At 42.4% G+C, this 27,423-nt stretch overlaps 1 protein-coding gene across 15 annotated transcripts in view; it reads left to right on the forward strand.

Moving 5' to 3' along the window:
• Positions 1-27,423, forward strand: part of SOX6 (SRY-box transcription factor 6) — a 945,693-nt gene that overhangs the window by 817,198 nt on the left and 101,072 nt on the right. For all 15 annotated transcript variants that reach the window (XM_033928339.1, XM_033928344.1, XM_033928338.1 and 12 more), the window contains 2 exons: positions 893-1,073; positions 8,177-8,364. In XM_033928339.1, coding sequence (XP_033784230.1) covers positions 893-1,073; positions 8,177-8,364 — 369 coding nt within the window. The remainder of the gene's footprint in view (positions 1-892; positions 1,074-8,176; positions 8,365-27,423) is intronic.

The raw sequence follows: 27,423 nt of genomic DNA on the forward strand, positions 1-27,423 counted from the left end.
AAATCAAGTGCCATATGTGTGAATAGAATATACTGCAAATAACGTAGATTTTGCAAAATGGCCTCTCAACTGATTAAAGGTAGTCTTTCAAGATATTATGCATTCTGTTCTAATATTCTATGTTGCTTTAACATAAGCATAATAGAGGAATGCACTAGATATTTGTCTCCAGAAAGATTTACTTTTCTCTTTTCCATCCACTTGCATCCTGCATTATAGAGTGATATTGTTTCAGGCATGTATTAACCAGGCCATTTAAGAAAACAATAAAGAGACTTAGTGGTGGATATGTAGCAGATTTTTCCAAAGGCAGAGAATGACAAATCAGTCCCAGAGAGTGTTTTATTATATTTTATCTTGTCTGTCTTACCTTTTGAAGCATCTGGCAAAGTATATTCCCCCCAAACAAAACTGTAATGTTTGGATATACACAGTGCTGCAGCCTGATGCCACCCGATTAATAATAGATTTAAAATAACGCTATTTATTTGTATATTCAAAGATATTTTAAAGAGAACTAGCAGCAAAAGAGCCACAACCAAGCTGATAGAAAATGTTTAAATAATTCTTTGCAAATGCCCTAGGTTAATTTAGATCTAAGAAAACACATTAGGAAATTAAGCTATAATGTGAGCTAATTCAAATTTTAATTTGGCAAAAAAAGAATCACCCGACAACTCAGTTAATGTAAATAGAAGTGTTGCACAGAGAAATTAATGAGGTTCTCTTTCGTGGAATCCTAAAGGAGATGGATAATTAGTTTCTTTTGTTATTGCCACAAAAAAAGAATGTCGTATTGTCTTAGAGGTGCAAACCCGCTGCCGCATGCTAAGCGCTAATGTGTTTCATTTGTCTCGCTTTAATAATTATTTACGTTAACCTTTTTTTTCAGGATGAAGCAGCACAGCCGCTGAATTTGTCTGCCCGGCCCAAGACAGCTGAGCCCGTCAAGTCGCCAACGTCGCCAACGCAGAACCTCTTCTCGGTTAGCAAAACAAGTCCCGTGACCTTGCCGAGCAAAAGTAGCAACCCCAGCCCTGTCGGTGGAATCCTGGCAAGGGGATCCTCTTTAGGTAAAGCTGATTTTGTTAAAGTGCTTTACCTGACAAAAGAATGCACTCTTTTTTTTTTTTTTTTTTTGTAAATCTTTATTAATTTTAAAATACAGTGGTGCCTTGCATAACGAACGCCTCGCACAGCGAACGCTGCACACAACGAACTTCATGTCTTGATTCATACAACGAACTTCGTTTCACACAACGAAGTCGCCCGAGCTGCCGATGTATTGCATCCTTCCGCGCAGGCACTGCAGGCAGTCGTTAGTCACTGCGCTTAACTGCCCTCTCTCACAGCCCTTCGCCTGGCTCCCTGTGCAGTGGCGGACCTTCGGCTCGCCTCCTTTTATGGAGGGGCCCGGCGCCTACTGCTGATGCATTGGGGGGGGGGCGGAGCTACTCTCGCCGCTTCCCCGATGCTAGAAAAAAAAAAAAAAAGAAAAGTTAAGTCCCAGTTTTTGCCGCTGAGACTCTGCCCTCTCTCACTGTATACAGTCGTCCTTTTAAGATAAACTCAATATCATGGCTTCTAAAAAAAGCAGGAAGGTGATTTCTGTTGAAATGAAACGGGAAATAATTAGAAGGAGTGAATGTGGGGTAAAACAGTGTGACCTCGTCAAAGAGTTTGGCCTCAGCAAGACCACCATTTTCACCATTTTGACAAATTTATCTTTTTTTATGTCATCTTAGCATATTTTATGCTGCAGAACAAATTATTTTTTTTAACATGTATTGTTATGGGAAAACGCGTTTCACATAAACGAACTTTTCGCATAACAAACTTGCTCCTGGAACGAATTAAGTTCGTTGTGTGAGGCACCACTGTACAAATAGTGCAATACAATGAATTTAAACATAAATCAAGAAACGCACTTTAAATATGCAAATAATTTGAAAACCACTTTAAAACGAATGTATAACTTTTCTTGGAAATAGCTGACTGTCCAGGAACAGACAAAAGAAGTCAGAAGAAACTTAAATTTACCATGCTCACAGCTGGGCTATCCAGCGAGAATTTCACAGTCAACATGGAATGTTTAACAATAGATGCCATGTTTTAAAAATTAAAAGTGATATATCAGTGTGCTTTGCCTATATCAAGCTGCACTGGGCAGTGAGAGGCGCCCGAGGCAGTGGTGCCCCTCCGCTGCCCTCATCTCTGCCCCTCCCCATGAACCCCCCGCTGTACGCACGCCCCCTTCCCTTCCTCGTATCTCTAGTTTACCGCCGTAAGCAACAAGAACTTCAACGTGCTCCTCGTGACCTCGTCGTCTCTCCCACTGACGTCACGTCCAGTGCACGGCACCCAGAAGTGACATCAGTGAGACAGATGACGCAGTCGCCAGGAGCACGTTAAAGTTATCGCTTGCGGCAGTGAACAAATAGAATGACATGGGGTAGAGAATGACACAGGAACTCAATTTCTCCATCCAGTCCTCACCAGTTTTATCACTGTCGCTATCCCTGCCCCATTCCTGTAAGCTCTGCCTTAATCGCACAAGCTTTGAACACTTATGATTTTAAAGTGTTTTGAGGCTGGTGCAGATGAGGACGGAGCATAGACATTGGTGGAATGAGGCATTATGACATCACAATCTCAGCTCTAGAATGTTGCTACTTAGGATTTTAAAGGGTTTGATGCTTGTGCAGATGAGGACGGAGCTTAGGCATTTGTGGAATGAGGCATTATGACATCACAATCTCAGCTCTAGAATGTTGCTACTTAGGATTTTAAAGGGTTTGAGGCTGGTGCAGATGAGGACAGAGTTTGCAGGAATGGGGCAGGGACAGGAAAAGAACTCGCGGGGCGGGATGGGAAAATGTGTTCCTGTGGGGATGGGAAGAAATATGTCCCCATGTTATTATCTATTACGGGGGAATGGGGGAGGGAGTGCGCACATGGCGAGAGGAGGAGGGGTGCCGGCACCCCCACCAACATGGCACCAGGGGCAGACCTCCCCCTGTCCCCCCCTTACTATACCACTAGCACTGAGTATATAAGTGTGTATGTGGTTAAGTATAAAGCACCTACTTTAGCCATAAAGATGGTGTAAATACTTGTGCTTAGTTGCCAGATAAGCACATAACTTTCTGGATGCTATAAGTTCCACATGTAAGTCTGAGTCTTGTCCATAGGACTGACTACCTGTGAGATACACACAAAGATATAAATTAGCCTTCCTTTCCTTTAAGGGAATTAAATCTGCTGGGAAGCTCAGTCGATCTTTAGTTTTCAAGTTTGTGGAGATCTGGAATGAACTTCCTGACTCCATTAGGCTCTTAGGCCAGCTGCAATTATTTTGTAAATTCCTGAAAACTTTGTTGTTCTCGCAATTTTTAAATGGCTTAAATACAGCCTCAACGAAATGATATTATAGTTATTTTTCTTATGTACTTTAGTTTTTAATTAGTTCTTCCTTCTCCTCTGTTTTCTGCTATGTACTCTAGTCTTAATTATATGTGAACCGAGTCGAGCTCCACTGGGAGATGAGCCGCTATATAAACCAAAGATGAGATTAGATTAGAAACGCTATTGATGTCATTATGGGCCTGCTTCTGGGGTGCCTCCTGCATATTTAACATAGGCGCCTTAAATGTAGGCCAGCATTTTAAAGGCCTACATTTAAGGCACCTGTCTCACGCCTACGGAGGCACATAGGGAAGCCTATGGATGCCCAAGGCCACTTGCGGCACAAACCACGCCAGCCTTAGGCATCCGGAGGCATCCCTATGCGCCTTCATAGGCACAAGATAGGGGCCTAAGAATGGCACCTGCATTTTGGGTGGGGGGGGGGGGGACGTTAGACTGCAGTAGACTGCCGCCTATCTTCAGGACGCTATTTGGCAAATTGGCCCTATGTACACACACATGCACATGCCGGTATTCTAATCACTTATGCCCATATGTGCTGCATAAATGTTAATGCCTTCTGGAGTACCGCGACCCATACCAGTCGCCGTACCTTAAGAAGGATAAGGCGATGCTCGAGAGGGTCCAGAAAAGAGCAACAAGGATGATTAAAGGCATGGAAAACCTGGGAGAAGCTGGGGCTCTTTTTCCTGGAAAAGCGGTGACTGAGAGGGGACATGATAGAGACTTATGAGATCATGAAAGGCATGGAGAAGGTGGAGAGGGACAGATCCTTCAGACTAGCGGGGACAGCAAAAACAAGAGGGCATTCAGAAACATTGAAAGGAGACCGATTCAGAACAAATGCTAGGAAGTTCTTCTTCACTCAGAGGGTGGTAGGACAGAGTACGATATTGGGTTACAAAAAGGGTTTGGATGATTTCCTGAAGGAGAAGGGGATTGAAGGGTATAGATAGAGGGTTACTATACAGAATATTAAATGATTAGGGAATAAAAGGTTTAGGTAAAGGATCACTTACAGGTCATGGACCTGGGGGGCTGCGGCGGGAGTGTACTGCTGGGCACGATGGACCCTGGTCTGACCCGGCAGAGGCAATGCTTATAATAATACCGTATTTGCCGGCGTATAAGACGACTGGGCGTATAAGACGACCCCCCAACTTTTACAGTTAAAATATAGAGTTTGTTATATACTCGCCGTATAAGACTACCCCTTCTTCCGCACACCTCTCCTTCTAACTCCCTTCAAGTCCAGTAACAGATCTCCCTTTTCCAGCACCTTCCCTGCCTCCTACAGTGGCTTCCTCCCCTTCCAGCAGCTCTCCGTACTTGCCTGCAGGAAGTTGCCGGTAAATCACTGCCCTGGCAAATTGGAGAGCTGGTGGGAGGGGAGACAGCCACTGTGAAGGCTCCCCAGGATCTTGTTCGCACACGCTGACCGTCTCCCTCCACCTGCACCTGAATCTGCAGCTCTCTCCGGTCTAATCGCAACTTCCCCGCAGCCCTCTTCAGCAACTTGTTTCAACTTCCTGTTTCCGAACAGGCGAGACTCAGAGAGGGAAGGCCCCGACGTTGGCAGCCTATCTTGATCGCCTGAGGCTGGGAGGAACATTAATCAACAGGAACCGCAGTCGGCAGGAAATTTAACTGCCGACTTGATCTCGCCGGTCCTGTGCGGACCGGCAGAAATTTTCTGCGGACCGGCGGTTGAAGAACTGTGTGTTAGGGCATGTAAAGTAAGGGCATGTAAACAGTACCCGGCGTATAAGACGACCCCCGACTTTGGGGAGGATTTTAAGGTACTGAAAAGTCGTCTTATACGCCGGCAAATACGGTAATAATTTTATTTCTTATATACCGCTATACCGTGAAGTTCGATGTTCTTATTACGTTCTTATATAATTACTCCCCCACTGCTGACAAGGAATTAAATGCAGGTCTCCAACATGGTAATGCACAGCACTTATTTGTTTATTCCATTTTCTATACCGTTCTCCTAGGGGAGCTCAGAACGGTTTACATGAATCTATTCAGGTACTCAAGCATTTTTTCCTGTCCCGGCGGGCTCACAATTTATCTAATGTACCTGGGGCAATGGGGGGATTAAGTGACTTGCCCAGGGTCACAAAGGAGCAGCGTGGGTTTGAACCCACAACCTCAAGCTGCTGAGGCTTTAGCTTTAACCACTGCGCCATGCTCCCCCCTTGCCACTGAGTTACCAGTTTAGCCTTTTAGCTATGCAAAGGAAAAGAGAAGGGGGAGGAGACCTCAGTAGCCACCCTCTAAGATGCACAAGAGCCAAACCACCAGTGTTCCTTCAGTCAGGGGTGGTGCAGTGTACAGTGGTGCCTCACACAACGAACTTAATTCGTTCCAGGAGCAAGTTTGTTATGTGAAACGCGTTAAGCGCAGTGACTAACGACTGCCTGCAGTGCCTGCGCGGAAGGATGCAATACATCGGCAGCGATCGTGGAAGCTCGGGCGACTTCGTTGTGTGAAACGAAGTTCGTTGTATGAATCATGACATGAAGTTCGTTGTGTGCAGCGTTCGCTGTGCGAGGCGTTCTTTATGCGAGGCACCACTGTACTTTTAATCATATGAGGCAGGCAGGTCCCCTAGGAACCTTGCAAAATTTGTCTAACTGAAACTGTGATATTTCTGTACCATCTTTAAAGAAACATTGGGCTTCAGTGACTGTGTAAAATTATTTTTAGTTTCAAAACTCTGTTTTATAAAGCTTAAATCTATCTCTCTTTATCTCTCCCACCCACAGCAAATGATGCATTGCTTATGGGGCCACCATACAAATGTGTCAGTCACCCTTATAAATCTTAAATAAAAAATAGTTATTCTTATAAGATTGATTTTGCAGGCAAATTTCAATGCAGCCCGCTTAGTTACAAGATCCATGGGAGAATGGGAGTTTGCTTTCCATTTGAAAACTATCGGATCAGGGAGATTTTTACTTGCTTTTTCTGCAGGTGATATTTCCCCTCCTAAATGATGAAGGTACTTCAAAATCCGAATGCATGGCACTTCGATAACTTTTGGGCTTGCAGGCGGTGTGTAATAAATGAATAAATAATGCTTTATAAAAAAACTGCAAAATTATGCAGGTGTTTGCTTCCTCTGACCATACCTTGCTTCCAGGGACACTACTTTAGCCAATGGTAAAAGATATCTGCATTTTTTAATTCTAGTGCCGATCTGTATCCACATGCATGCAATTTTCAGACAGGGTGAATGACTCTGCCTACGCCAGGTCCTGGTTGGAGTTGTGCTTTTATATAAAATAAATTTAAGTAGGGTGCTTGGATGCACCTGAATCTGAGAGACATGGTGATCTGATTACAATATACAGCAAAATAACTATGATAATGAGCACCTGCAACAATAAACACATCTTCTGTACAAGCCATAAAGCATATTAATCTGTGGAATGCAATGACATCATTTTATTACAAAATCGAATAAACTATTCTGAAATGTTAACATTACAAGTGAAATAATTCTATGTTCCTAGTCTGGTGACATAAATAAAGCATTTGGCCTTCTGTTTCATGGCTTGTAAAGTTACCAGAACCCCACAAGTGAGAATTATGCACTCTAGTATGGAAAGGACCCCCAAATTAAAGATTTATTTAAAGAAAACTTCATTGGCCAGGTTATGGTTGAAAATAAAATAACATTTGTATACCGCATTACCCTTCAGATCTATGTGGTTTATCAAAAGTAAAATACTGCTACAACACAGAATGAAATACATTTTCAGTCTTTCAAAAATATTCTAAATAATAGTTTCCAAAAATTTTTGATATGATGTAGATGTAAAAAATAATTGACGAAAATCAGTATCCCAAGTAGCTGCTTGAAATGACAGTAGTCAATTAAGATATCTTTGACAGTGGCAACCTTTGGGCGATGGAAAATCAAAAAGGGAAGCTATCCGAGGAGAACGTCTATGATGGGGAAAAATAAATTGGAGCCACACCGGATATTACTTTGTAACGCAGGCAACCGAACTTGAACTGCACTCTAGCTTTCAGGGTGAGCCATTTCGGCTCCCTGTAACAAGGCGCTATGTGGTCCGATTTTTTTTAAATTAAAAATCTGATGAATTCTGTATTAATCAAAGTTGAATACTAAAGAAACTAAGGAGTAAATACTGGAATTACTTGTGTTGGATCAATAATCTTAAAAATATCTCCACAAGTTCGCTTCAATAAAATATATAAATACCCCCCTCAAAAAAAAAAAAAATATATATATATATTATAAAAAATATATCAATAGTACTTTGAAGTGCTAAAAAAGTGCCTTAAAGTGCTTTGAAGTGCTTGTAAAGTGCTCAGTCACCAACCAAAAAGTGCAGTAGTACCATCAAAAGTATCAGCGCTGGTTCTCGAGTGGGTACACCAGGGAGGGAGGGTTCTCGAGTGGGCAGACTTGTTGGGCCGATGGCCCTCTTCTGCCGTCTTATTCTTTGTTTCTATGTAATGAGGGACCATCATTGAACTTGAACGTCCCTCGTTCTGTCCTCCATTTCACAAAGCGAACAGATAAGGTAATATAATGTATAGTATAAAAGTTTTTATTTTTATATATATATATATATATATATATATAAATAATTTTTTTTTTTAAATTTTTGTATATTTTATTGAAGCGAACTTGTGGAGATATTTCTAAGATCAATCAAAGTTGAGCCAGGTTTTTTGACTAGCATCTGATGAATTCTTGTGTTTGCAGATATACTCTCCAGTCTTAACTCGCCAGCCCTGTTTGGGGACCAGGACACAGTCATGAAAGCTATCCAGGAGGCTCGTAAGATGAGAGAGCAGATCCAGAGAGAACAGCAGCAGCAGCCCCACCACGGTGCTGATGCAAAATTGTCGTCCCTCAACAGCATGGGTCTAAACAACTGCAGGAGTGACAAGGTAACTTCTTTGCTTCTGGTACTGCTCGTATTGCCTTCCCCTTGGTGCTGGTAGAGTGGCCTCTTAAACCCGTTCAGCATTTCCTCTTCTCCTGTATCTGACAAGCTCCTGTGTTAAATTTAAAATGGCTCCTCCTCACATGGCCACAGACAAGTTCTCAATCATCAACTCCTTTCTTAAAGCCATTGACCAGCTCTTTCTTTCTCAGTAACTATTCCAAACACTGAAGTTACACGGAGATACTTTTAAAACCAATAGGAGGAAATATTTTTTCACTCAGGGAATAGTTAAGCTCCGGAACGCATTGCCAGAGGTTATGGTAAGAGGGGTTAACATAGCTGGTGTTAAAAATGGTTTGTACAAGTTCCTGGAGGAAAAGTCCAAAGTCTGCTATTGAGATAGACATAGGGGGGAAGCCACTATTTGGGTTTTTGCCAGATACTTGTGACCTGGATTGGCCACTGTGAAGACGAGCTACTGGGCTAGATGGTCTGACCCAGTAAGACTATTCTTATGTTCATATTTGACTTTGCATTTTGATGTTTTCGCAGTCAGTTTGCTCTGAGACACTTTTTTTGTGCTGATCCAAACATACTTGAAAAGCACAGGTTTTCTGAAGAGATCACAGTGCACAGAGAGGACAGTTTTAAGCCTATGGATCCCTTCTACTTGCAGGTCTGCAAATGAATTTCAACATGCAGACCAGCAAGGGAACATGGATATTTTTGAACCCACACACGTTACAAAGTACATACATCTGATTAAGGTACACAGAAAGATTTCAAGATGTTATTTAACTATCATCATTTGCTTTTTATTTTTGAGTCATCAATCTTCTCCTGCTTCTTTGAGCATTCAGCACAATCCCAATAAAAGCAAACAATCGGCACCCTCCTTTGTAAAGCCACAGTGCCATGAGCAAATATCAGGTAGGGAGAAGAGTTTCCCCTATTTATATCTCACCCCCAGTTCATCCCAGTTATTGGAGTGACAATCTTTGACCAAGGATGTTAGGCAGGACTCCCTCCTCAATCTTTGTAGTCATTAGTCCAGTCTGGCCACTAGGTGTCACTGTTCAGCAACCACAAGGGCTCCCTCACCTTACAGAATCCCCAGACTTGGCCGGCTCAGGGAGCAGCGCCATGGCGTCAAATCCATTACCTACACATGGCAGCACACAGTGTTTGCCACTGAGCAATGGGGCCCTTCCTGACGGGGAATCCCTGTTGCACCACCAGCGCCATGTTTAGCTCAATGCGCTTTGGATTGCAAGGGTGAATACAAATCCCTGACACGGCTAGTAGTGAAATGGGAAATCCCCGTCAGGATGGATAGAAGCTGAGACGCACCGGTGTCAAGATTGTGAAGTCAGTAGCCTAGTGATCACTGTGGAATGTGGAGCGAGGCAAAGTGTCCTTTTTTCGTCATGTTTACATTGCTACATTGTGAACTTCAAATTGTGAACTGTGTTGGAGACTGTGGAGCCCATAATCAAAAAACATAGATGCCCAAAAAGCATCCTAAATCAGCACCTGGATGTCCTAATTGCCATGACATCCAAATGCCGATTATCAAAACCATCTTTCTGTACGTCTAGCGAGGTGTTCCATCCTGTATACATTCAGAGCACGAGATGGGCATGGCGGAGGCATGTTATGGGACAGTCTCAAGGGCAGGTTAGACATGGATGTCTTGCTGTGATAATCAAACATTTTGCAAGACATCCTGGACAGAACTTATACGTTTGGAACTAGACCTGTTTTAGAAGGGTCTAAGTGCCACTGACCTGATGACCATTGCATGCATCAAGGTAAGACACCCCCACACTCCCTCAGTGCTCACAGACTTCCTCGCACTCGCAAAGGTCAAAATACAAACGTACATACCTGACTCCAGAACATCAGCACCTGGTATAGGAAAGCCTAGTAGCCATGTGGGTGGGCTAGTGAACCATAGAGAGGAGTAGCAAGTCCCATAAGTCACTCTAACCTCTGCATTCATGGTGGAAAATGTGAGCTTACCAAAAACCCACAAAACCCTACTCTACTGCCATATAGGTGCCATCTGCAGCCATAAGAGCTATTGGGGTTGTAGACAAGTGGGTAAAGTGGGATTTGGGGGGTCCACCATAACCTCTAAGGGAGTTCTGGTGAGATATTTATCTGGTACCCTTTATGTGAAGTTCACAGAAGTACCCTCTATTGCTATATCTGGTGGTCTTATTCTGAGCATTTGGGACTTGGATTAAATTTTGGTCAAAAATGTGGTATAAAGATAGATGTCCTGGTGGTCTAGGCATCTCAGTGGCCTGGATGTCCAGATAGAGGATTAAAAAAATAATTATTATTTCTGGACATATGGTGGTTTGCCTTTCGAAAATAGGCATTTTCTTACTGCCAACTTTTGATGTCTAGCGCCATACGTCCAAATCGGACTTAGACGTATGTCTAAAATGCCCCTCCACGTGTGAATACTGTATTGGAGCTGATTCTCTCAGAAAGCAGAAGTCCTTTTGATGTAGCCAAGCACTTTAGCACTAGCATTGCTGCAGTGCGGGTGAGATTACAGAAGATTTGGAATTCGGATGGATATTTGAGAACTATACTTTGGTAAAGTGGAGTTTTTTTAATCTATGAAGATGAACTTTGTTTTTTTTTCTCCACTTTTCCATTGTCTTTTTCTTTATATATTTTTTTGTTTGCATTTAGGCTTGTGCTTAGTTTTAAGGGGGCTAGAGCTATTGGGATGGGCTTTTGAGAGGGGTACAAGGTATAGTAAAGAACATGTGTGTTGGATAGTGGTGATTTAGGGACTGGTCCCATAATCCTTTCTTTAAAACGGTTGGTCAAGTTTATTATTAGGATTTTATATACCGCCTATTAAGGTTATCTAAGCGGTTTTACAATCAGGTACTCAAGCAAAACAAGTACTTTTAAAAAGTGCAAAGGAGCAGCTGTATAGCCAGATGTTAAAATATCAGGCCTTCCCCTGCATTCCTGTTCTGAAATGGGGAATACATGTGTAGATTTTGGTCCCACCCAGACACCTTTTTGAGCTGAAGTCCATGTGTAAATACCACCTTTTTAACATTGGGTTTTACCCTTGTATGTTGGCATTTGTATGTGTAGATCATGAATAAATAAGAGCCAAAATATATTATTTCAGATTATATAGTGGAAGAACAACGTTATATTATATATGTTAACCTGTAACCCGTTCTTAGCTCTTTGGGGAAAACAGGATAAGAAAATTAATTAAATAACTTGGTAATAGGCATTAAACGAATTCCCCTGATTTTGATAATAGTTTTAGTGTGATATAATGCTTACATAATTTCTGTAAGATCTAAAATGATTCTCTTCAGTGTAATGCAGCAGCCTTCCAGTCTGCTTTTTGCATAGAACAAGGCCACTTCACAGTATATTTGTCATCTTTTCTTATAGTTACAAACCAAATCACCCTGACACAAATGCCTTTTTCATTCTGTGAACAGTCCATTCTGAAGGGTTAGCCTTCATTATTTGTTGAAGAAAACAGTGGACTTTTTTTTTTTTTTTTTACAATAAAATACACATCATTCTTCTTTTCCATTTTGTTTTTATAATAATAGCTTCATTTATATCCCGTCATATCTTTTCAGTTCAAGACGGTGTACAACAAGAGGTGCTAAAAGGATAGCGCGGTAACATCAATTAGAATTGGGGAGGAGTAGAAAGACAGTTATGTGATGAGGTAGCATAGGGAAGGAGGTAGAGGTGTGTAAGATGAGGTAGGTGTCGCGCAGATTTGGAGGATCAGGTGAATTTGTTGAATAGGTGGGTTTTTAGTGATTTTCTGAAAGAGTGGTATGTTAGAGAGTTCAGGATTAGGTCACTTAAGGTGTTGTTCCAGATCCCTGCTTGAAAGGAGAGTGTTCTGTTGAGGAATCTTTTGAATTTGCATCCTTTGGGAGAAGGGAGGCGGAGTTTGTCCTGCAGGGTGAGGTGTTTCAGGAGGTAGGTGGGTGTGGTGCCGACAAGAGTCTTGAAGCAGAGGCAGCCAAATTTGAAAATTATTCTTGCTTCTATAGATAGCCAGTAGAGTTTCTTGTAGTATGGGGTGATAGTAGATACGGTTGGCTTGTTTGTAGGGGAGGCCATAAATATTTTGGTCTTTTCCAGGTTTAATTTTAGTTTGGAGTTTGTTGACCATTGTTCTACTTGGTTGATGATAGATGAAACGAAGTGACTGGTTTCGGTTCGGAGTAGGAAAAAAAAAACCTGTAGTGAATCTGACACTAAGTGGACTCCTAGAGCCTGATTCTGTATAGGACGCCCGGTCTCAGCAACCACCTAAGCAGCTTTTGAGACTCACACACAGATGTCCTATATAGAATTGCATCTGTCCGTTATAGAATTGCATCTGTCCGTTCCAATCCCACTTAACAACCCTGGTTCTCTAACCGGCGTCTGTCACAGGCGCCGGTTAGAGAATTGTGTTGCCGCTGAGCTGATTGCAGCAAGGGAATCTCCCTGCCGCAAACAACTCAGCGGCAACTGCAGTGGCAGGGAACCCCTGAAACCCCCCTGTGAAATCGGGCAGCAGGAGGAATGCCCACTCCCTCCTGCCACCCCCCATGAAGAATCCCCCCCTTGAAGCATCTGCCAGCAAGAGGCATAAGAACATACGAACATAAGAATTGCTGCTGCTGAGTTAGACCAGTGGTCCATCGTGCCCAGCACTCCGCTCGCACAAAGACCAGTGCCCTAACTGAGACCAGCCCTACCTGCGTACGTTCCTGTTCAGCAGGAACTTGTCTAACTTTGTTTTGAATTCTTGGAGGGTGTTTTCTCCTATAACAGCCACCAGAAGAGTGTTCCAGTTTTCTACCACTCTCTGGGTGAAAAAGAACTTCCTTACGTTTGTATGGAATCTATCCCCTTTTAACTTTAGAGAGTGCCCTCTCGTTCTCCTTACCTTGGAGAGGGTGAACAACCTGTCTTTATCTACTAAGTCTATTCCCTTCAGTATCTTGAATGTCTCGATCATGTCCCCTCTCTCGATCATGCCCACTCCCTCCTGCCAGAACATCCCCCCCCCCCCACTTGGGAGGGACCTTAAGCATCTGAGCCAGTCGAAGTCTTAGGCCCCTTCTTGATGCATCCCAGAATGCACTGGGAAGGGGAGGACTCACCATTTTCCAGTGGCGGGCCTGCCAACCGGAAGGTGTTTACGAAGGGGAGCTGGAGGGGTGGTGGTCCCCCCTTTAGGGGGATCGCCAGGTGGGTGGTTTATAGGTGGGTGGGGGTTCATTTGGTCACTGGGCAGGGGTGGGATGTTTCAGGAGGATGTTCTGGCAGGAGGGAGTGGGCATCCCTCATGCCTATTGCAGTTGGATTGGGTGGGGTTTGTTTAGGGGAGTTCAAGCAGGAAGAATTGATCACTCCTGTTGGGGGTTGCTTGGTGGGTTCCAGCAGGAGGAATTGGGTACTCTTCCTTCTGGGGGATGCTTCAGGGGAAGGGGGGAGGTGTGGGAGGAGGAAGGGGCATCCTTCCTGCTGCCCAACTTCACAGGGGGTGGCAAGTTCCCTACAATGGCCATTCAGCTGATTGCGGCAGTGAGATTTATTTGCCATGATCAGCATAGCGACCGCGTCTAATTGAAATGTAGACCAGATTTTTGTTGGCCTACATTTCAGGCACCTAAGCTCACCCAAGGCCACTTCCAGGCAAAACCACGCCTAGTCTTGGGCAAGCTTAAGCGTCCCTATGCATCTCCCTCAACCATGACAGATGCCTATGGTGTAGGCGGCCTGCCTTGGGGGGGGGTGTTTTTTTGTGTGTGTGTGTCCCGATTGGCTGGTTAGACAGCAGTTGGACGCCTATCGCCACTTACAATCAGGACGCTGTTTATAGAATATGCCCCCTAAGTTTTTTCTATAGATGCTTTCCCATTCCTGACTTCTCAGCTAATAAAATACTGCCCCATTTTCTGAGACATGGATAGCAAACCTAGCTGGAGCTACTTGGCATCCTAGCTGGACCAACCCTATCTTCTCTAGACAATAGGTTTAGAGAGTCATTGTTGCATGTCTGAATATGTTGAGACATGAGGCCAACGGTCCTACAGGACAATAAGTGAAAGGCATTTTATGAGCAAATTGTTCAGGAGGGTGTGTGTAAACAGTTCATCCTGCTTAGCCCTTCTACCCTGAAGGCTTTGTTATTTTAATAAGGTGTGTGTATGTTTGCACAGCTCCCCTAGCCGGTGATTGATACTTGAATTTTCCTTTTTAAACATGACTGATTGAGACATTCTTTTGCAGTAGATCTCTAACTGGGCTGCACCTGTGACAACAAGAGGGCACCTTCTCGGTTGTTTTTTTTTATTTTTTATTGGGAATAATCAAATGGCTGTCAGCGTTCTTGCACACGCAGAGACGTGTCACCCAGTACTTCCATTGTAAAATTAGCTATTTGTCATCCTGAGAGATCTGATTGAAGGTGTGACCCTGTATTGTTAATATGCTGTGTTGTTTGAACAAGCAGATTGGAGGATTGGGAAGAATAACATGCCTTTTTGCCTCCAAAGCCCTACAATGGTCCTGCTCATTTGGGAAAAACTAAACACAAATTTTTCTTCATTATCATTCCACCGAGACAGCTAAATCTCGGTTCTATTTCTTTACATTTTACTAATGATAAATTACCAGGCTTGAAACAAACAAAAGTTCACACACAAGCACAGCCAAAACCCCCAACAATAACAAAACACCCCCCCCCCCAGAAAAAAACAACAACCCCCCCAAAAACCTTAAAGCAAAACAACTTAATACAGAGATAAATCAAAAGTTGCATGTAGAATTAATGAAGCTGGGTTTCTGGGACACACATGGTCAGGATTCTCGTGATAAGTTCCTGAAAATTTGCTCAGGCCAGTATTTAAATGAAGTTATAGAATCACAGTATAACTTTGCTATCCATGCATTTTTCAAAATTATATAGATAGTATTGTGCCAAATGGTTGGCTAATATCTGTGTAGTAGGAAGGGATAGGGCGGATTGAGGGTAAAGTTAAGAATTATTCATGCAGCAGAGATAAGTAGATGTGAAAATTGAAAATGCGTACCTTTCGTTTAGGCCTCCTAAAGAGGCGAAAGGCAATTCTATGAGGAGACCTCTCCATTTAGGCCCCCTGAGGACATGCATTTAAGTGTACAATGCAAGCATAACCTGGTTTCAACGTAGCTTGCATTTACCTTTCCACAGAAATGGCATAATGCTGTTGCATAAATGCAGCAGGTACACAAGTAACTTACAATATTCTGTAAATTCCATACTTAAGTGGGAGCCCCGCCCATGTCCATACTCTGCCCTCTTGAATTTATGAGCTATCCCCCGGATTCAATATGGTGAATGGATTTGCATGCCAAAATTTGGACACACTTCCAATGTGTGTGGAAATTAATTGACTAACGAGCCAATTAACAGTAATAGTTGGATGTTAACAGTTACCCCCCCCCCCCTCCTTTTTACAAAGCCATGCTAGGCTTTTTTTTTATTGCCGGCCACAACGGTATTAGCTCCGACACTCATAGGAATTCTATGAGCGTCGGCGCTAATACCACTGCGCTCAGCGATAAAAAAAAAGCCTAACGTGACTTTGTAAAAGGAGCCCTTATTTCAGTGTCTCTCAAAGCGTGTGCCACGAAAGATTCCAGAATTTTACTTTAATTTTAAAAATTCCCTTCATAAGTATATACTAGAATAGATGACTTGTACGTCACATATGCAAGAGTTTGTCAATGTTACGAGCGTCTGTGTGCATAAGGATACAACCATCCAAACAAGCAACGTTCTTTGACGTGATTGGTCCTTGAAAACTAATGGCAAGTAATTTTATTTTTATTTTTTATGCAGTTTGGATCTTCTTATCTTTGCAAACTTGACTCTTCAGCTCTGACAGAAATTAAATTTTAAAAAACAGAACAACTGCAGATGGTAGATGATGAAATGTGTGTTTGCTTGTCGACTATCAAGCCTTATTTTGAGTTACTTTGCTCTTAAAAAAAAAAAGCACATCCATTGCGTTGATTAGCAATTCTATTCTACTTTAGTTTCACCGTTGTTACAATTACCCATACATAGCTTAAAGAACTTTAAATAAATAACTCTCAAATTTATTTTTTGGTTTTTTTTTTTTTGCAATTTTATAATTTCACTTATAATGTGCCACAATAAACATTTGCTCCATTTAGCGTGCCAAAGCTATAAAGGTTTGAGAGACATTGCCTTATTTGGTCTCATATTGCCACCCCTAAAATTTGCGGAAAAATCCAACTCCAAAAATGTAAAGTAATAAATTTCATTGCCAGTGTAGCCTTTTGAATAATGAAAAATAATGAATCTATCTGGCTTCTGAGTTCCCATCCAAACAACCATCAAGATGGACAATACTAGAGAATGACACAGGGACAAATTTGTCCCCATTCCTACGGTTTCTATTTCCATCCCTGTCAGGGACAGAACCCATGGGGATGAGGATAGAGATAGATTCTGCGGAGATGGGGACCAGCCCCATGTCATTCTCTAGACCAGTGGTGTCCAACCTGCAGCCCAAGGGCCGCATGTGGCCGCGTGAAGTATTTTGTGCGGCCCCAGTCGAGGGCGATGCAATGCTTTCCTCGGCTGCCCCCGGGTGTTTACCGTCATGCCAGCTCCCTCTTCTGTCTTGGCTGCAGCGTTTGTGCATTTGTGCGGCCCCAGAAAATTTTTTCGGACAATGCGGCCCAGGGAAGCCAAAAGGTTGGACACCCCTGCTCTATCTAGACAATACCTCATTCTGAGAAATAACCATGTACAGTATAAAGATTTGACTTCAAGCATTACCAAAAATGTAATGTCAATTGAGCTTATCTTGGTAAGAAAATATAAAGAATCTATTTGGGTTTCTGTCAGGTACTTGTGACCTGGATTGGCCACTGTTAGACACAAGATACTGGGCTAGGTAGGCCATTGGTCTGGCCATTATGGCTATTCTTATGTTTTTATGTGGCTTTCTTTGGACTTCTGTGTTCTGTGCTATGCCTCTTTCTATCCTGGTCCTGTAGCAGTATTCACACTGCTTATTTTGTAGGAGTGGTTTTCTCTTTAAGAAAAAGGACTTGGGAGTTCTGATCGACAAGTCAATGAAGCCGTCCATACAATGTGCGGCGGTGGCGATAAGGACAAACAGAATGCTAGGAATGATAAAGAAGGGGATCACAAACAGATCGGAGAAGATTATCATGCCGCTGTACCGGGCCATGGTGCGCCCTCACCTGGAGTACTGCGTACAGCACTGGTTGCCGTACATGAAGAAGGAGTCCAGAGAAGAGCGACTAAGATGGTTAAGGGGTTGGAGGAGCTGCCGTACAGCGAAAGATTAGATAAACTGGGCCTCTTCTCCCTCGAACAGAGATTGAGAGGGGACATGATCAAAACATTCAAAGTACTGAAGGGGATAGACTTAGTAGATAAAGACAGGTTGTTCACCCTCTCCAAGGTGGGGAGAACGAGAGGGCACTCTCTAAAGTTGAAAGGGGATAGATTCCGTACGAATATAAGGAAGCTCTTCTTCACCCAGAGTGGTGGAAAACTGGAACGCTCTTCCGGAGTCTGTCATAGGCGAAAACACCCTCCAGGGATTCAGGATAAAGTTAGACAAGTTCCTGCTGAACAAGGACGTACCCTAATAGGGATAGTCTCAGTCAGGGCACTGGTCTTTGACCAGAGGACCGCTGCATGAGCAGACTGCTGGGCATGATGGACCACTGGTCTGACCCAGCAGCAGCAATTCTTATGTTCTTACTTCTTCGCCCGATGCAGAGCTATGACTCCTAACCTCCTTTCTAGAATGTGCAGAAAAATCAAGGTCAAGATCAAACACGAAACAAATTGTAAGCCAGATTGGGAAGGCTGGGGCTCTTCTCCCTTGAAAAGAGGAGACTCGGAGGAGACATGATAGAGACTTTCAAGATCATGAAGGGCATAGAGAGGGTGGAAAGGGACAGATTCTCCAGATTATTGGGAACCACAAGCACCAGGGGGCACTGAGAAAAGCTGAAAGGGGACAATTTTAGAACCAATGCTAGGAAGTTCTTCTTTACACAGAGGGTGGTGGACACCTGGAATGCGCTTCCGGAGGTTGTGATAGGACAGAGTACACTACGGGGGTTCAAGGAAGGATTGGATAAATTCCTGAACGATAGGGGGATTGAAGGATACAGATAGAGGTAGAGATAGGTTTTAGACAGAGTATGGATAGAAGGATAAAAGGGATTAGAGAAGGATCACATTACAGGTCATGGGCCTGAAGGGCCGCCGCGGGTGCGGACTGCTGGGCACGATGGACCTTGTGTCTGACCCAGCGGAGGCAACTTCTTATGTTCTTATGTTCTTATTGCAGTTTGCCAGCAAATTATTCAATTACCAGTGCAGATGAACTGATTCAAAGAGCTTAGAAAAGACTTTTATGGAAAATAGTTAACTGAATAAATCAGATGAACCGTGAACTTTCATGCTGGTTCTTACGATTTATTTGACTACTCATAGCTAATATACTGTGAAGGCGAAGCGGTCAGTATTCTAGCACTTAGTGAGCAAATAATTTATTTATTTATTCAATTTTCTATACTGTTCTCCCAAGGGAGCTCAGAATGATTTACATAAATGTATTCAGGTACTCAAGCATTTTCCCATGCCTGTCCCAATGAGCTTACAATCTATCTTATGTGCTTGGAGCAATGAGGGGAGGGTTAGGTGACTTGCCCAGAGTCGCAAGGAGCAGAATAGGTTTGAATCCACAACCTCAGGGTGCTGAGACTATAGCTGTAACCACTCTGCCACACTCAGATAATTAGTTTACCCAATCCTCTGTATACAGATATTAATTAAAACCTTAGTAAAAGGACCCCCTAAATTTATGAAATTAATGAAATTTTGAGTATAAATTTAGGCATTCAAACTTATTAAATTTAGAAACGTAAATCTTTTGAATGTTCAGCCCCAAAATAATAGCAGCAGCACCAAAGTCAATACACTTCTCCCTCTGTATCCACGAGGATTAGGGGCAAAGCTGGCCCGTAAATATAAAAAAAAACGCAAATAATATTTGGGCCGACCCCCCACCCCCCCCCACACACACACGCTTCCCACCGGCATCCCTTAAGCCTTGCCTAGTGGTCTTACGGTTTACGGGGCAGGAACATAGTAACATAGTAGATGACAGCAGATAAAGACCTGAATGGTCCATCCAGTCTGCCCAACCTGATGTTTCTTCTTAGCTATTTCTGGGCAAGAATCCATAGCTCTACCCGGTACTGTGTTTGAGTTCCAATTGCTGAAGTCTCTGTCAAAGCTCACTCCAGCCCATCTCCACCCTCCCAGCCACTGAAGCCCTCCCCAGCCCATCCCCCACCAAACGGCCATACACAGACACGGACCATGCAAGTCTGCCCAGTAACTGGCCTAGTTCAATCTTTAATATTATTTTCTGATTCTAAATCTTCTGTGTTCATCCCACGCTTCTTTGAACTCAGTCACCGTTTTATTCTCCACCACCTCTCTCGGGAGCGCATTCCAGGCATCCACCACCCTCTCCGTAAAGTAGAATTTCCTAACATTGCCTTTGAATCTACCACCCCTCCCTACGCTCTTGCCCCATGCAGATCACTCATAGGAAATGGCTGCCATGAGCTCCCATCGTATCCTCGAGAGAAAGTGGAAGTGTGTGGTAGCACCTGGGCTGAATTTTATAGGCAACCTGAGTAAACAGAGCAGCATTTTGGGCTGGATTCTATAAAGTTGTACACCTAAATTTCTCAGTAGCATGGAAATTTGAGCTCACAAATGATAGAATATTGCCGTTGTGTGCTTAGGCCCGGATTCTCAAAATGGCACCGGAATCGCCCAGTGCCTGAAAAAAAACAGTGCCGGTTGCAAGTCACTCGAACTATGGCGCCCTTTTGAGAACTGCAGTCTGCATTGAAGATAGGCACCGGAAACGTAGGCCAGGGATTTACAGGCCTACATTTCCGGCATCTGTTTTTGACGCAGAATGACGCTTAGTGGTGCTGAGCATCAACCCACCCATAACCACGCCTCTTTTACGGAGAAATCATCTCTATGGAAACTTAATGGAAGCCCGATTTCAAATAGTTTTAAAGACAGCTTTCAGGGACTTTAAAAAGAAGTTCAAATAGTTTGCTGGGTAAGTGGAGGAGATTTGAAGAGTCCAACTTGTTTAGAGGAAGGTGGTATCAAAGTATAACATAACACAATGTTTACTATTACTACTACTATTAATTATTTTTATAGCGCTACCAGACGCACGCAGCGCAGCACCGAGTCACAAAGAATAAAAAAACAGTCCCTGCTCGAAAGAGCTTACACTCTAAACAGCAAGACAGACAACAGGATGTCATGGATACAGTTAAGGGGAATGGTTAATCAGCAGGTTGAATAGGGTTAAAGATTAAAGGCTATATCAAAAAAGTGGGTTTTTATTCTGCTCTTAAATAAGAGAAGGGGCTTGACGGACAAACGCGGGTAATTTATTCCAGACATAGGGGGCAGCTAGATGAAAGGAATGCAGTCTGGAATTGGCAGTGAAGAAGAAGGGTAAAGCTAAGAGCAGCTTATCTGAGGAACGGAGTTCTCTGGGAGGTGTATAAGGAGAGAGAAGCAAGGAGAGATATTGAGGGGCACAAACAAAAAAAAGGAAGAACCAGCAAAATCTGCAGTAAAAGGGTCTAAGACAAAACAAAGCAAAGAGAACTGCAGTAACATGTACAATGATACAGGCAAAAGTCTATTAAAATAATTGCGGTTAAAAACAACACCTTAAAATTATACCACAGAATGAACACACTTGTGGGTCAACAATAAGATCTTGAACTGTATGCGATGGCAGATAGGGAGCCAGTGAAGTGACTTAAGGAAAGGGATGACATGTTGGTAGGAGATGAGTCGTGCAGCAGAGTTTTTGCACAGATTGCAAGGGGGAGAGGCGACACTGCCGGATACCAGTTAGAAGTAGATTGCAGTAATCTAAGCGTGAGGTTATGAGGGCATGGACAAGGGTCTGGGTAGTGTGCTCAGAGAGGAAGGGACACATTTTGGTGATATTGAAGAGATAGAAGCAACAGGTCTTAGCAGCTTGTTGGATGTGCGTAGAAAATGAAAGGTCGGAATATTGAATATAAATTGCTGAATTATCCTGGAGTAGGAGTCATTTTTTAAAAAGAGACTCTTTTTGTAGTCAAATGAATTCATCTGGAGTACAAAGGGTTTAGCTGGACTTGGCAGAAAAGCAACGTGAATTTTGGGTAACAGGAAGGGAAGTGATGGCAACAAGTTGAAATTGAATGGTTCCCCAAATTGTATATCTTGAGCTAACATTTTAGACTGAATTGTTCCTATAGGTTGCTTTGCCTTTTGTTTCAAGGGTTGCCCCATTACATCAGTTAAGTCCCACAGCCTTGATATTTAGCATTCAGCATCATATTTCAAACAAGTACAGAAAATACTTAAAAATCCACAATTGAAGGCTTTGCCCAATTCATGGTCTTAGTGTGTCCAGCTCTGGAGTAAAGGATTGAAATTGCTTGGCAGAGAACATCATAAGCTTCATTGCTGCCACTTCTTATATACTGCCAAGCTAAGCTTTTGGACCTAATCTAAAATTTGGCACACCAGCCAAAACCTGATTATATTCCCTTTCAGACAGAAATAATTGCAAGTTAGCGGTATTGTCTAGTATATTTTATGCCTAGGCTGGTATTTATAGAATCTTTCCTCAGATAGCATTATCCTAGAGATGGGAAGAGATTGTCTGAACAATTTTCCAGTTTTTCTGCATTATTGTCCTCTCTGCTCATGTCTCTAAATATCTTGAAGACTAGTATTTATCAAATACTTTCGTCAGCCCCTAAAAATCTTAAATTTAAAATTGTCTGTCCACGACTATAGCGGAGACAAATATCTTTTTGTCAGAGAAACAGGAGATGAGCACAGGAGATTTTCAGATCATTTGGGGGTCTTTTTGAACTTTCCCCTGAGTTTTAAGACATTTTGATGCATTTCAGAATTTCTTGTTAAAAAAACCCCCAAACAAACAGGTTATTTTAATTAACTTGCAGAAATTAATTTCACCTGGAAAACAGGGAAGCCTGGTGAGTTTCCAAGGGTCGGACACGACTGAATGGATAATAGTAGTAGTAGTCCTATCCAGGCACAGGCATTGAATATCCAGATCAATGGTCATATCTGCAGGTTATGGCCGATACGCAGTGCTGTACCTGCATTGCTAACCTGGCAGAGACAGGGCTGCTATCTAAACAAGAAAATCACTACTGCACACATAACTGGCTCCATCCAGACTTCATCCTTGGACTGTCCCATTTCCCAGACAGTGATGCAGTAGTCAGAGGGGATAGTCAATGGTACTGTCCTCTCCTAAGCTATTCAGCACTATTTAGCTATATAGGAACCAATTGGAACCTTAGGCCCCTCTACGGTGCATCCCAGGATGCACCAGGAAGGATAAGGCATGCCATTTGAAGAGACAATACTGCTGGCCAGAGGGAGTAGGCATCCCTCCATCCGGACTTTCTTCACAAAGGTATAGGGTGGGGGGTGTCAGGGAGATGTTGCAGTTCAGGGAGTGTCGGGGAGGGGAAGGGGTTCAGGGAGGGTGTCAGAAGGAGGGAGTAGGCATCCCTCCTGTCATTCTTTAATGAGGGTGGTGTCGGGGGTTTAGGGAGGGTATCGGCAGGAGGGATGCCTCCCTCCTGCCAGTCTTTGTTTGGAGGGGGCTCATGGGGTTGGCAGCAGGATGGAGTGGGCTCCCTCCTGCTGGGCTACAATTGGGGGCTGTCTGAGATTCGGGAGGGTTGGCAGTAGGAGGGAGTGGGCATCCTTCCTGCCGATTTCAGGGATACGTGTTGGGGGGGATCCTCTGCTGCAGCCAGCTCTGCTGATTCCCAACAACACTTACTGTCTATTCCAACCTTCAGGCAGATGTTTCTGGATATCTACAGAGACTCTAGTTTCTCTGTAATGGCCCCAACACTTTGGAACTCTCTTCTGTTATGTTTGCGATATGAAAAATCTCTTAAGCCATTTAAGTCTCAATTAAAAACTTATTATTTTAAAATGGTGTTTGAACTAATTCCTAATAATCTGATGCTTTGTAACTCTTTCTTATTATTTGCAATTTGGTAAAAAATAATTTAAGCTAATTTATTATTACTTTTTACTTTTCTTTCTTTTTTTTTCACACTTTAACCCACCCTCCTCTTGTTCTTATCCTGTAAACCTTTCCTGCCTTTGTTTGCCTATTTGTATCCAGTCCTGTTATTTGTCTTTGTTGATTTTAACTATTGCCCATTGTTTTTATTTTTTGTAAATCACCTTGATTCAACTTTTTTGTTAAAAATGGTAGTATATCAAATAAAATAACTGTAACTGTGACTCTCTGAAGCATGGCTTTGCAAAGTCCTGCTGGCTCAGCTGATCAGGGATTCCCTCGTCTTGATCAGCTGTGTCTACTTTTAGGTTTTAAAATGTAGGCCAGAATCTTGTTAGCCTACATTTCAGGTGTCTGTCACAGCCCTAGGGAGATGCCTAGGACCGCTTAAACTCGCCCAAGGCCACTTCTGAGCGAAACCACGCCCTGCCTTGGGCAGGCTTAGGTGTCCCTATCCATCTGCCTAGACCCACAACAAACACCTACAGTGTAGGCGTCCTGCATCGGGGATATTTTTTCTAAAAACATGTCCTGATTGGTTGCCAGACCCCCATTTATAGAATCAGCCCATTAGTGTGTGTGAGAAATCATTTTAAAATATGTATCATGTAGTAATTTTTTTTAAGAATGTGTAAAAGAAGATTGGGAAAAATGCCAAATGAACCAAAAACAAATTGACATTTTTTGTCTAATGTACGTCCTTTGAAATTATATCTATACCACCATGGAATCAGTTCAGTAAACCCAAGACTGCATCTTGGTCTCAGTTGGCCACACTCAATAAAACTTATTTATGGAGGCAAGTAGTGATGTCTAAGAACCACAGCAGTGATGATGATCATGATGACAGTACAGCTGGTGCTGATGATGGCATTATTGCCTATTTATCCTGGCATTGCTGCTGGTAGACACATCAAGTGGCATTTTCAAGAGTGCATCAAAGTCCGATTTGAATGTCCTGAGAAATGCTTCCAAAATTTGGAAGCCAAAACGTCCATCCATCCTAAAGCTCCGCCTACTGGTGGGGCCTAAGGCGCGTGGGCCAATCAGAATAGGCCCTGGAGCCTTAGGTCCCACCTGGGGGCGCGGCCTGAGGCACATGGTCGGGTTGTCATCCAGGTGCCAGTTTCTGCTCTTTTTTTTATGTTTTTGTGTTTTGAAAATAAACCTCTTGGTTCCAAGGCTATATAAGTACTATTATTGAGAATGACTTGATCTTTTAAAAAAAATGTATTTATGCATTGTATCACATTTAATCCAACTAGGATACAGATTATGGAAATAATACAAAAGCAAAATTATTTAAATACTACAGTTATTCCATCAAGCCCACATCAAGAGAGGATAATACCAAAACTTTAAGGAATGCAATAGGAAATTTTGGATCATTAAATCTAACATCTTATAAAATTTGAAATTTACATTCAGGAAATTCAGTAAAACAAAAATCCAACATATATTTGGTGTATTTACTATAAACTCCATTTCAAATCGGTCATAATTTTAGACTTTCATGCAATTTAAGAAATTGTTCTAATTGCAATGGGTCCCAAAATACAAAATCCTTAACCTGAAATTTCAAAAAACATATATAAGGAAATTTTTAAAAATAGGTGGCTCCCAAAGTTACAACCCTAGATTTCAATGCTAGAAAAGCTTTCCATCCCAACTGTGTAGCTTTGGCCACATCTGGATAAATCAATACAAAATATAGCATCGTTGTTTTTTTGTTTTTGTTTTTTTTATTTATTTGTTTATAATTTTACAAATTGTTAAACAACAATGTAATAGAAATAAACATTTAAGAAGAAACATAACATAAATTATAAATCAAAGATTCTACAAATTTAACTAAGTTCATAGTCCACAAACTAGGGAGAGAGAATCCTACACCTCCAAGGGAAGTTGGTTTTTCAAGAAATGTTCATTCAAATTAAATTAGGAGATCAAACAGTTGGATTAAATTAAATTATCATCCTGGTTAATAGAAAAGGCATGGAGGGGATTGGAGCTTAACCAGCTGCCTTACCCTCAAGAAAAAATTTCAACTGATCAGGTTCATAAAATATATATCTATTATTCTGATAGGTAATACAGCATTTACAGGGAAAACGTAACTGAAAAGTTGCTCCTATACTCAAAATTGGCTGACAATAAATTAAAAATTTATTTCGTCTATCTTGAGTCCATTTTGATACATCAGGAAAAATTGAGACTTTTGAACCATGAAATTCTGTATTGTCAGTTTTATAGAATAGACAAAGAACTGCTTCCTTATCTTGTTGAAAAACAAAGGTTACCAATAAAGTTGCTCTTCCCATAATTTCTTCTTGTCGAGATGTTTCCAGGATAGCTGTGAGATCTAAATCTTCTGTTACGGTTCCTTTTCCTTTATCCTCTTTAGGAATATTTAAATAATAAAGTTTATGTACCGGTGGTAAATTATTTTCAGGAAATTTAAGTACTAGTCTCAAGAAGGAATGAAACAGTTCTCTTGCCGGTTGGAATTTGGAAATAGGAAAATTTAAAAGTCTAAGGTTCAAACTCCTGTTAGCATTTTCCAAATTTTCCAATTTTCTAAGAAGTAAATTTTTATCCTTCAGTTGTAAATTAATTGAAGCTTTCGCTTCAGTCATAGATTTTTCCAATTTGTCTATTCTATCGGATTGCTTTAGAAGTTTCTCATCAAAAGTCTTAAACTGTATGTTGGTACTCTGGGCTGAAGTGACGAATTGAGAGCATACCTTATACAGTGATTCCAAGCCACTCCAAATAGCCTCCATGCCTATAACATCAGGTCTTATCAAAGGAGGAAGCAAAGTTGTACCGGGAATCACTCCACTGGATTCCACCTTCTCCTTCTCTGTAGCATTACAGGTTTCTGTTCCTCCATTCTCCATTGTCGGCTGCACAGGAGCCGACAAGCTGTGCATCCAGGGTCAGAGGGGAAATCGGCAGCACCACCGGAGGAGTCAACTCCGGAGCTTCCTGTGCTGCAAACATCGATCCCAACACCGTCCCGGGACGAGGAGGAACTCCAGGTCCCATCGGGCTGAGCGAAGTCTCGCCCTCCAAGATCGAGGTCTGCCCCCCTCGATCAGCAGACACACCCGCTCCAACTGGGACGGCAAAGCTGGTAATCGCCGTCTGCGTCGACGGCGAAGAGGCAGAGAAAGTAGGAAGAACACCCCTCTGTCTTCCCCTGCGCTTCGGCATTGTAAAGACAGGAAAAAGAAGGCAAGTAAGTAAATATTTTGCCGGTTGTGCAGGAGCCTCTCGCCGACACGACTTACTCCGTCGCCATCTTGGATCCCTAGCATCGTTGTTTTTAAAGAATGACTTGATCTTTAGTTCTTGCACCTTTTCTGTTCTGTTGTTCTGGCCATATTTGAAGGTCTTACTTATCAGAGCTGTTACGATTGACAAATAATAGGGGAAAGCTCTTACGTGGAAGAGATTAATTGTGGGGGGAGGGGTAATTGGCCCTGGAGAATTAACCTGTTCTTCAATCCATAATGCATTGTTTCTGCAGAGGGTGGTTGCGTGCTGGGGGTTCTGATTTTCGTATTTTAAATCTATACTGTAAGGTCAGAAGGTTTGATTTAGCTCATTTGCCCATCCTTGAAAACATGACCAAAAATATATTGACTTGTTATCTGCACATCTTTTTTTTTTTTAATTTATTAATCATTTCAATTAAACATGCACCACTGTGCAAGAAATACTGAAATATACACATCAATTAGTTCAATACAAATTGAACAAATTTATAAAAGAAAAGTTATTCTAAC

This window comes from Geotrypetes seraphini, chromosome 19, assembly GCF_902459505.1.
Source record: "Geotrypetes seraphini chromosome 19, aGeoSer1.1, whole genome shotgun sequence".
NCBI lineage: Eukaryota > Metazoa > Chordata > Amphibia > Gymnophiona > Dermophiidae > Geotrypetes > Geotrypetes seraphini.